Source organism: Schistocerca nitens, chromosome 2 (assembly GCF_023898315.1).
Source record: "Schistocerca nitens isolate TAMUIC-IGC-003100 chromosome 2, iqSchNite1.1, whole genome shotgun sequence".
Classification (NCBI taxonomy): Eukaryota; Metazoa; Arthropoda; class Insecta; order Orthoptera; family Acrididae; genus Schistocerca; species Schistocerca nitens.
This window is the reverse complement of record NC_064615.1, coordinates 146,637,264-146,649,614: the sequence shown is the minus strand read 5'-3', so window position 1 is coordinate 146,649,614 and position 12,351 is coordinate 146,637,264. Positions and strand designations below refer to the sequence as shown.

Here is a 12,351-nt window from a genome sequence, read left to right as displayed (position 1 = left end):
ACATTCTCATTGTGAGCCAGTGCTATCTTAACCTAGTTAACACTAGGAGTCTATAGTTACTCGCGTCCATAGGTGTGGCATTAAAATTCGCTACGCGTGACCTTTGCGTGGCGCTAAAGAGCAACAGTGATCTGGCAGGGAGACCTATCTTCACGGGAAGATCTTCTGTCTATAATACACATTCAATCAGATTTATATTTCAATAATTCTTCTCAGAGCCAAGGGACAAAGAATATTGTACCCAGCCTCTGAATTCGTTACTTCAATGCAAAAGGGTCTAGCATATTAAATGGTGAGATCCTCTCCAAGATCTTGAGAGAAAAAATGTGGTCAACGCTGTTATTCAAGAAGTGTAGGTAGTCTTCAATCAAAAGGCAGAACACCTTGATACCACATACTGGGTGCAACATACCATCATATAATGGGCTGCGCAACTTATATTCGTTTTAATATAGGAGATCCCTGCCTAGTAAGTGTTAATACTGACGTGACAGTGACTTCCAGAATATCAACTTAAAATCGACGAGACTACACTAGCAAATGTATACAAGCTACCAAAAACCTAGTGGTTATCTGAAACTCTACTACCTTTCTTTCCATCAGCTATCTGCGCGAATGTAGGCTATTGTAATAGCCATCATACAATGTGGAAATACAGTATGACACCACTGGTCACAAAGGTATCGTACTTGGGTATCGTACTTCTGGAATGGGCAGAAGAAATCAATGTCTACAACCAAGATCTCTGCATCTGGTCACGAAACTCCCAAAACCAACATCTAAATATATCCAGAAAAGTTCGAAGTGAGTCTCCAAAAAAATTAACATCACCAAATAACGTACGAAGTAAGGTGCCAGATCCCAGTTATTCAGTCCATTCGTAGGCCACGATGGAACTGTCGAAGGGCGAACTGGGATACCTTTTCCGATGAACTTGATCTGGTAATTGGATGTATACTAGCTTCACCTAAGCATTATGACAAATTTATTGGTACTCTAATCTCGACTGCAAAGAAAATTTTACCAAGGGAAAACCCTAAGGAATATGTTCCAGTGTGATGCCATGAAATGGAGGAAACTTATGAATCATGGATTTTGGCCCAAATCTAACTCATGATCTGCTGCGAAACCGGAATCAACCAAGAACCTAAAAGTGAATTACAGCAAAAACTGAGCTGGATTTTAAGAAATCGTCAGTCCTAGAAATAGCTAAAGAAGTTGGGTGGCACGAGCACACCAATTCCGGTAGATTATTCTGTTGTAGCACCAGACAAAATAGCAAACAGGTCTGTTTCACTAGCAAACTATAAAAATAAAAAAAATTTGCTGAATAACCTTTGTCAAATAACACCTGTTGATACAGAACTGTCTCAGGATTTCACAATGGAGGAACCAGAAACAGCTCTCCAGTATGTAAATAGGAAAAAACACGCGATTTTGATGAGATGCACACTATGAAAGTGAAAAGGGGCTAGGGCCCGGCTATTCAAAATTTTACGTCGTCCAAAAGTCGGGATATCTACGAAAAAGTTTCAAAATAACAAAAAGTTATCGTTGTTCAGCTGCCTGAGAAACCTGAGAGTTAGGTGGAAAGTTGCCGTCTAACATTTCTCATCTTTAGCCACAAACGTTTTGAGAAACTTTTGTTAAATAGGAGAAGCATAAGAACCCCAGAAAACATGCCTTTAGAATCAGCAGATTCCTGACCAAACAGGAGATGCACAGACCAGGTTCTAAGCCTGACTACACGGTTTAAATCTGTGTTTCAGAAACAACTCTAGAGATCCGTAGTCTTTGAGGACTGCCGCTTACGACGCCGTGTGGAAAGAAGTGCTCTTGCTTTTCTGTACGTTTATCACTGTCATCCCTTAACAGACTGCATTGAGACTAATCTATTGCATATCTCAGATAGGCGCTTGCGAGTAGTCTCTTATCTCATAAGCAAAGAGAGGTAACTAAATAATAGACTCTTCCGGGGTCAATATTATTCCCCACACTTTTCAAACTTTATACTTCTAACATACCTTAAACCAAGCAGTTTGGATTCGCCGAGTATTTAGAACTGGCTGTTCAGTACTAGAAGTTTAAAAGCGCCAAAAACACTGTAGCTGATAACCTCAATAAACTACAAAAATAATTCACGATGCGGAGATTAATGCCCAATCTTTCTAAAACCGTAGTCAACAGTTCCCATTTAATGAATAGAGCAGAAGACTATAAGCTGGAGTTCCATATCAGAGAGATAGCGCTTTCCTACTGGAGGCACCCAATGAATGATCTACTTCCAATCGACAAAGATATTCCTGGGTTGATACCAAACTGACCCCATTCCTGAGATCCATCTCTGCCTCTGGCCGAATAGCCTGTTGACAACAACTTCGCCCCTGTCAATAAATGGCCTGAAACCTGGTCTACGAATACTCCAGCTGTAGTTCGACGTCTTATCGATCCTCTATAGAGCCCCAATGACTTTGAACTCCACAGTATCAGTGGAATAATAAAATCGCATCAGAACACGATATAGACTGTGTGCTTAAAACCTACACTAAAGGGGTAAGCAGTCCAGCCCCAGATGTGATGGTAGAGCACTGAACCAAACTATTCGGCACATTGCGCAGGAGAGGAAATTGAGAACGTACTTAGAATAGCTTTTTCATGTCTACACCATAAGTCCTGACTTGGCAAGGAAACAGGACATAAACATATGACTACTATCTGTTATTTTGATGTATAGTTTGTATTTATGTCGTCTTTCGCTCGTTGTATTTTCGATTTATTTCATGCGTAGTGCAATGCCTAAACAAGTAAGGGGTAGAAATAAGTTTTCCGGTAAGAAACGAGATACACCAGGGAAATTAACTTTTTAATGATCAAGACACTTTTAGGCATATCAGAAGTGCTGCTAGCTTGTAACATACCTTGCTGACGAACTCGAGGAGGATGCGACTCTCCACACCATCCAGTACATTGGACTCGGTTTTGAGTATGACGTATGGCGGGTAGTTGATTGTAGCGAAGACCAACTGGCGGCCCTCCATGTCCGCCATTCTGTCTGGAAAAAGATCCGCTGACGGCGGCTCCAGGCCACGCCCCCGCCGCCACTGGCCCACCACCAGCTCATCCCGCCACGTCTCTTCACCTGTGAATTTCAGAGTCACCAGCTCAAAGCTGGCGAAGGATATTAATATTTTGACTGAACATCTCGAAGCATTCTTTATACCTGTTCTGTATTTGAAGACTGCAAATTGGTGGAAGCATTATTATCAGTTCAGCGCACGAAACGTTCAAATGAAACTATATACACTACTGGCCATTGAAATTACTACACCAAGAAGAAATGCAGATGATAAACGGGTATTCATTGGACACATATATTCTACTAGAACTGACATGTGATTACATGGTCACGCAGTTTGGGTGTATACATACTGACTAATCAGTGCCCAGAACCACCACCTCTGGCCGTAATAACGGCCTTGATACGCCTGAGTATTGAGTCAAACAGAGCTTGCATGGCGTGTACTGGTACAGATGCCCATGCAGCTTCAACACGGTACCACAGTTCATCAAGAGTAGTGACTGCCATATTGTCACGAGTCAGTTGCTCGGCCACCATTGACCAGACGTTTTCAAATGGTGAGAGATCTGGAGAATGTGCTGGCCAGGGCAGCAGTCGAACATTTTCTGTATCCAGAAAGGCCCGTACGGGACCTGCAACAAGCGGTCGTGCATTATCCTGCTGAAATGTAGGGTTTCGCAGGGATCGAATGAGGGGTACGGCCACGGGTCGTAACACATCTGAAATGTAATGTCTACTCTTCAAAGTGCCGTCTATGCGAACAAGAGGTGACTAAGACGTGTAACCAATGGCACCCCATACCATCACGCCAGGTGATACGCCAGTATGGCGATGACGAATACACGCTTCCAATGTGCCTTCACCGCGATGTTGCCAGACACGGATGCGACCATCATGATGCTGTAAACAGAACCGGGATTCATCCGAAAAAAATGACGTTTTGCCATTCGTGCACCCATGTTCGTCGTTGAGTACACCATCGCAGGCGGTCCTGTCTGTGATGTAGCGTCAAGGTAACCGCAGCCATGATCTCCGAGGTGATAGTACATGCTGCTGCAAACGTCGTCGAACTGTTCGTGCAGATTGTTGTTGTCTTGCAAACGTACCCATCTGTTGACTTAGGGATCGAAACTTGGCTACACGATCCGTTACAGCCATGCGGATAAGATGCCTGTTATCTCGACTGCTAGTGATACGAGGCCATTGGGTTCCAGCACGGCGTTCCCTATGGCCCTTCTGAACCCACCGATTCCATATTCTGCTAACAGGCATTGGATCTCGACGAACGCGAGCAGCAATATCACGATACGATAAACCGCAATCGCGATAGGCTACAATCCGACCTTTATCAAAGTCGGAAACATGATGGTATGCATTTCTCCTCCTTTCACGAGGCGTCACAACAATGTTTCACCAGGCAACGCCTGTCAACTGCTGTTTGTGTATGAGAAATCGGTTGGAAACTTTCCCCATGTCAGCACGTTGTAGGTGTCGCCACCGGCACCAACCTTATGTGAGTGCTCTGAAAAGCTAATCATTTGCATATCACAGCATCTTCTTCCCGTCGGTTAAATTTCGCGTCTGTAGCACGTCATCTTCGTGCTGTAGCGATTTCAATGGCCAGTAGTGTAGATTCAGAGACCATGTTAACTCTCAAAAATCTATGATTTATATATGCAGACTGAAGCGGCGAATGAAAATTTGTACGAAGGCCAGAATTGGCACTAGGGTCTCCTGGTCAGTAGGCAGATACGCGAATAACTTTGCCTTCCTGGCACAGTGGCTTTGCACAACTGCGTGTACTATCTTACAAATGGTTCAAATGGCTCTGAGCACTATAGGACTTAAACTCTGAGGTCATCAGTCCCCTAGAACTTAGAACTACTTAAACCTAACTAACCTAAGGACATCAAACACGTCCATGTCCGAGGCAGGATTCGAATATGCGACCGTATCGGTCGCGCAGCTGCAGACTGTAGCGCCTAGAACCACTCGGCCACTTCGGCCGGCTACTACCCGACCATGCGCTCCCCTCAGTTCAGTGCTGTTCGAGTTTAGTGGGAATACCAAGTGGACCCGAAGTCTATGGGTAAAGTCTTCGATTAGTTATCACAACGCCGTCGGTCTCGGGTGGTCTCGGGTTTAAAATCCGCCACCGCTTATATTTTGATTAAAAATCATCATTGCGGCCGAAGACTTCCGGCATAAGAAGTCACCCCCATTCTGCCAACGGCCTTGTCAAAGAGGGCGGAGGAACGGACAGAGGATCAGGGCACTCTCTTGTCCTTGGGTTGGGAAACTGCTCCTAAAGGCAGAAGAATCAGCAATGATCAATGGCATGAGGATGCAGAAGGCAATGGCAACAACTGCATTTAAGACACGTAACGTATTTCCACGGGAAATGTGGCCTGTAACTGAAAAAGTATCGTGATGATCTCTCCATTGGCAAAAGGTTCCGGAATAGTCCCACCCTTCGGAACTCCGGGAATGGACTATTAGAAAAAGATCGAATAACGAACGGCGGGATAACGTTCTACTAGTCGGGGCGTGGAACGCCGTAAGGAATCAAGAAAATCTGAAAACAAAAATGCGAACGCTCGATGTAGATATAGTAAGGGTCGCTGAAGTGAAATGGAAAGAATAAAAGGATTTCTGGTCATATGAGTGTTAGATAAGATCAACATCAGCAGAAAATTGTATAACTGGAGTAGGATTCGTTATGAATCGGGAGGTAGGGTAGAGAGTGTGTTATTGCGAACAGTTTAATGATAAGGTTGCTCTTACGAGAACAGACAGCAAAATAACACCGATAACGATAGTTCAGGTGTACCTACCGTCGTCGCAAGCTGAAGATAAAGAGATAGAGGAAGTATGTGAGGGTATTGAAAGCGTAATATAGTACGTAAAGGGAGACCAAAATGTAATAGTCATGGGGGACTGGAATGCAGCTGTAGGGGAAGGAGTAGAAGAGAAAGTCACTGCAGAATATAGGCTTGGGACAAGGAATGAGATGGTAAAAGGACTAATTGAGTTCTGTAACGAATTTCAGCTAGTAATAGCGAATACTCTGTTCAAGAATAAGAAGAATAGGAGGTACACTTGGAAAAGGCCGGGTAATATGGGAAGATTTCAGTTAGAATACATCATGGTCAGACGGAGGTTTCGAAATCAGACACTGGAGTGTAAGACGTACCCAGGAGCAGATATAGACTCAAATCAAAAGTGATGAAGAGTAGGCTGAAGCTTAAGACATTAGTCAGGAAGAATCAATACGCAAAGAAATGGGATACAGAAGTAATAAGGAACGACGAGATACGCATGAAATTCTCTAAGGCTATAGATACAGCAATATGGAACAGCTCAGTAGGCATTACGGTTGAAAGGAATGGACGTCTCTCAAAAGGGTAATCACAGATGTTGGAAAGAAAAAACATAGATACAAAGAGCGTAACTGTGAAGAAACCATGGGTAACAGAAAAAAATACTTCACATGAACGAAGGAAGAAGAAAGTACAAAAATGTTCTAATTGTTTCACGAATGCAGAAATGCAAGTCGCTGAGGACTGAAATAAACAGAGAGTGCGGGAAAGCTAAGACGAAATGGCTGCATGAAAAATGTGACGAAATGGAAAATGACTATTGGAAGAACTGACTCGGCATATAGGAAAGACAACACAACCTTCGGTTAAATTAAAAGCAAGGGTGGTAACATTAATAGTGCAACAATAATTATACTGTTAAATGCAGAGGAGGTAGCAGATTGGGGGAAAGAGGACATTGAAGGCATCTATGAGGGAGCGGATTTGTCCCATGTGACAGAAGAAGAAACAGGAGTTGATTCTGAAGAGATAGGGGATCAAATAGTAGAATCAGAATTTTGAGAACTCTGCAGGACTTAAGATCAAATAAGGCAGAAGGGATAGATAACATTCCATCAAAATTTTTAAAGTCATTGGGGGAAGTGGCGAAAAAGACTCTTCCCGTTGCTGTGTGTACTGTATGAGCGTGGCTACATATTACCTGACTTTCGGAAAAATATCATCCACACAGTTCCGAAGACTACAAGAGCTGACAAGTGCGAGAATTATCACACAATCAGATTACCAGCTTACGCATCAAAGTTACTTACAAGAAAAATATACAGAAGATTGGAAAAGAAAATTAAGAAGTGATAGATGATGATCAGTTTTTATGAAAAGTAAAGGCACCAGAGAGGCCATTCTGACACTGTGGTTGATAGGGAATAGAAGACTAAAGAAAAATCGGGATATGCTCATAGGATTTATTGACCTCGAAAAAGCGTTCGACAATGTAAAATGGTGCAGTGCGTTCCAAATTCTGATTAAAACAGGGGTAAGCTTTAGCTAGAGACAGGTAATATACAACACGTACAGGAGCCAAGAGGGAATAATAAGAGATGGACGGCCCAGAACGAAGTGCTCATATTAGAAAAGGTGTAAGGCAGGGACGTAGTCATTCACCCCTATTGTTCAATGTTTACATCGAAGAATCAATGATGGAAGTAAAAGAAAGGCTCAGGAGTGGAATTAAAATTCAAAGTGTGAAGATGTCAATGATACGATTCGCTGAAGACATTGGTATTCTCGGTGAAGCTGAAGAAGAATTACATGATCTCCTGTATGGAATAGACAGCCTAACGAGTACAGAATATGGATTGACAGTAAATCGAAGAAAGACGAAAGTAATGAGAAGTAGCACAAATGAGAACAATGAGAAACTTAACATCAGGATTGATGGTGACGAAGCAGATGAAGTTAAGTAATTTTGTGGACTAGGCAGCAAAACAACCAAAGACGGACGGAGCAAGAAGGACATCAAAAGCAGACTAGCACTGGCAAAAAGGGCCTTCTCGGCCAACAGAAGCCAATAGTGTGAAACATAGGCCTTAATTTGAGGAAGAAATGTCTGAGAACGCACGTTTGGAGCACAGAATTGTATGGTAGTGAAACATGAACTGTGGAAAAACCGGAACAGAAGAGAATCGAAGCATTTAAGATATGATGCTATAGACGAATGCTGAAAATTAAGTGGACTGACGAGGTTGGGAATGAGGAGGTTCTGCGCAGAATCGGAGAGAAAAGAAATATTTGGTAAATGCTGACAAGGAGAAGGTACAAAATGGTTCAAATGGTTCTAAGTACTATGGGACTTAACATCTGAGGTCATCAGTCCCGTAGAACGTACAACTACTAAAATCTAACCAACCTAAGGACATCACACACATCCATGCCCGAGGCAGGATTCGAACCTGCGACCGTAGCAGCAGTGCGGTTCCGGACTGAAGTCCCTAGAACCGCTAGGTCACAGCGGCCGGCTGAGAAGGTACAAGATGATAGGACATATGATAAGACATCTCGGCTTTTCAGGCACATTTTCTATATTATCTACAGCGTCACTGTTAGAGGAATTTTCTGTAAAAGACAGCTACTGGCACGATATCTTAACGTTCTTATTGTTCACCAGTCAGTTTCATCAAGATTAACAGGTTTATCTTCAATGAAATACAAAAATTCGTCATTTTCTCTATCACATATTTCCGCGTTGCTGTCATTCAGAGGGGCTTCTAATTGTTCTTCATTTAATATTTTATACATTTCCATGATGTGCAGAAATAACTGCTATTTCAGTATTCCATTATAGATAAACAAATTGAAATTTGCGTAACAAACTTCCACTGCGGGACAGGGGTGGGCGAGCGATTCTCTGATGGACGTTGGCGATGGAGCGTGATGAACACGAACAGACATCTGAAACAGAAGGGAGATGATCATCGGACCCCAGTTCACCAGCACGGGGGTGCCGACGCAGGCATTTCCCATGGACGGAAGCGGCAGCCGACTACCACACCATGCCGGTGGATGGAGGCCGACGGCTGGGGGCTGGCGGTGCACCAGCGAGGCAACGCCAACGTGCCCATGGTGGATACTCAGGCAGCGGTCGTTGGTTCGCGGTCCGGCGGGGGGCAGGGTCATAGTTGCGACGACGACCGGGACAGACTGTGCATCATCGGGGGTGCAAGGTGTGACGACGACTTGCTGACGGACTGGTCCCCGTTGCCACATGCTCACAGTTGAACAAGACACATCGAAACCAGTGGGGAGGAATCGACGCACTGCTGTGGCGTAACAGGTAGATTGGCCGTTCATGCGACGGAAGTCCATGTGACGTCACTCACGCTGGAGTGCCATTGCGGGAGCCCTGACTGCTGACGATGCTGCACTGGCAGTACTTTGTCTGGCTGCGGCCTGGTTTCGGTTGCTGAGTTGCGATTCCGGCTGTCTGTGTCTGAGCCGCTACATTAGCAAATAAAATGAAGTGCCAAAGAAATTGACATAGGCATCCGTATTCGATGTAGACACCCAGAGTACGGCGCTGCGGTCGGCTACGCCTATATGAGACAAAAAATGTCTGGCGCAGTTGTTACACCATTTACTGCTGCTAGAATGGCAGTTTGTCAAGGTATAAGTTATTTTAAGCGTGGTGTTAGAGTCTGCGCTCGAGCGATGGGATATATCATCTCCCAGGTAGCGATGAAGTGGGGGTTTCCCATAAGACCTATTCACAAGTGTACAGTGAATATCAGGAATCCGATAAACATCTTATCTCCGATATCGCTGCCGCCTGAAAAAGATCCTGTAAGAACGGGACCAACGACGACTGAAGAGGATCGTTCAACGTGATAGAATTGCAAACCTTCCGCAGATTACCGCAGATTTCAATTCTGGGCCATCAATAAGTGTCAGCGTGTGAACCATTCAACGAAACATCATCGATATGGGCTTTCGGAGCCGAAGGCCCACTCGTCTACCCTTGATCACTGCACGACACAAAGCTTTACGCCTCACATGGGCCCCTCAATACCGACACTGGATCGTTGATGACAGGAAACGTGTTGCCTGGTCGGACGAGTCTCGTTTCAAGTTGTGTCCAGCGGATGGATGTGCACGGGCGTGGAGACAAACTCATGAATCCATGGCCCCTGGATGTTGGCAGGAGAGTGTTCAAGTTGGTGGAGGCTCTGTAATGGCGTGGTGCGTATGCAGTTGGGGTGATGTGGGACCCCTGATACGTCTAGATACGACTCTAACAGGTGACATGTACGTAAGAATCCTGTCAGATCACCTGCGTCCATTTATGTCTATTGTACATTCCGAAGGACTTCGGAAATTCCAGCAAGACAATGCAACACTCCACACGTCCAGAATTTCTACAGAGTGACTCCAGGAACATTCTTCGGTGTTTAAACACTTCCACTGGCCTCCAAACTCCCCATACATGAACATTATTGAGCATATCTGGGATGCCTTGAAACGTGCTGTTCTGAAGAGATCTCTCCCCCCCCCCCCTAGTACTCTTATGGATTTATGGACAGCCCTGCGGGATTCATGATGTCACTTCCCTCCAGCACTAATCCAGACATTAGTCGAGTCCATGCCACGTCGTGTTGCGGCACTTCTACTTACTCGCGGGGACATACACGATATTAGGCAGGTGTACCAGTTTCTTTGGCTCTTCAGTGTATTAACTGTGACCTGTGGTCTACCTACGACGACATTCACAAAATGCGTTATCTCATAGTACCGAACAATTTGAGGCAAATCTGAACTAATTTGCACCATGTACATTTTTATTAAACATCAGGTAAAAATTACAGATTTCCGGTCTAATATTTAGGCATAGTAACCATTCTCTGCATACAACCAACAGTAAACTAGCCCATAGACTGTTTCTTGCAAGGTGCCGCGCCCTGGATTTAAAACTAAGAACTAGAAGGTCCACACCTGTCTATAAACGGCCTATTTACGGAGAAGGAAGATGAACGAAGGTCCTCAATTATGGATCGTGGCCACGATAAGTTCAAGCAAGGTAAAGAGATTTAAATGGATGTAGGTTTCAGTAGTAACGCAAATATAATGAAACTTGTGCAGGATACCCTAGCATGTAGAGCTGCATAAAATCAGTCTTCGGACTAAAGACTACACGGCAACAACATATGTAGTGTAGAAAAACTACAGCGTGTGGGGAAGTTAAAATAAATATATGGTCTAATAGATACACTGGGTTTTTGAGTGCTATATTTTACATGTACAGAAAATTAGATAAAAAAATATTGTAATTTTTACAGCATTCGACAAAATTGCAACAATAAGAAAAGAAACCAGTGAGATTGATTTGCAGCATCATACCTGTCAACTCCGTCCACCTGTCTAGCCACCGCAATATCAGGCACAATCTCAATATTGCGTAGGGCGAAGATTGCTGACACATTAATGGGCGGGGACCCCGCTACAGGCAAAACCAGCAAGCGGCGATTGCCCCTCCGGTTCGCCAGTTTGGACGCCTTGAGGATCGCGTCGACACCAGCTGCTGCGTCGCGGCATCGAACCACCAATCCCTGGCAGTCGGCGTCCATGGCGGAGATCAAGAGATGCTCCACTGGGGCTTCGGCACTGGCCAATGAAATGCGTACAGTTGTGGTCACCGACGATACTATGTCCAGTACAGCGTCTGAATCATCCGACAATGCTGCAATGCACTTGTAGTTGGCCAAATGATTCCACAGAATATCTGATACCATTTCCCGTACTGAGTTGTCGACCACGGCTAGATGACTTACCCGCGGCACCATACGGCTTTCACATTGTACGACCTCAAAGATGAACACGACAGTCAAAAGCAAAATGTGCATGGAACTTGTGTTTGCGAGCAGTTCTTGAATACCGTCACGTGCTTTTCCACAAATTTCAAGTGTATGTAGACCAACTTGCAAAAATATTTGTCTTGTTTTACTACCTTAACATGCTCAACGCTTTAGTGTATGATAGTGATCAGGTTTGCATTCGTAGTAAAAATGATGTTCTCCGAGGGAGTGCTTTCCTCGGGCATACAGTGCATTTGAATTGGTGGAAGAGCTATCAAAAATTGACAACGACAATTTAGCTTAATTTGCCGTAATCTTCTTTTGTCTTTTCAGCAGCAACAAGCCCTCATTTCATTTCTCAGTCCTCAAACATAATTTTGCCTACCACTCACAAAGATCAAAAGTCTCTTATTGAAATATGAACCACGAACTCGGATGGAAAATCATTGAATGTCGTTTTAAAGCATTACCCGCCAAATACTTACCCGTACGTCGCATATAACTACTGCATTTTTCAGTTCCCCTCTGAATGGTTGATCAAAGAGAGCGACAGCGTTTAGTGGCGATAATAACCTCAAAGGAGACTCAGCTTTCAGGCTTAAATGATACA

General features: G+C 44.2%; 1 protein-coding gene across 1 annotated transcript in view; it reads right to left on the bottom strand.

The window, feature by feature from the left end:
- The window catches only part of LOC126234883 (glutamate receptor 1-like), a 150,583-nt gene extending 139,070 nt beyond the window's left edge, over window positions 1-11,513 (bottom strand). The window contains exons 1-2 of the mRNA XM_049943623.1: window positions 11,287-11,513; window positions 2,919-3,168 (exon numbers count right to left, since the gene is read on the bottom strand). Coding sequence (XP_049799580.1) covers window positions 2,919-3,168; window positions 11,287-11,513 — 477 coding nt within the window. The remainder of the gene's footprint in view (window positions 1-2,918; window positions 3,169-11,286) is intronic.
- Between the last annotated feature and the right edge of the window lie 838 nt (window positions 11,514-12,351).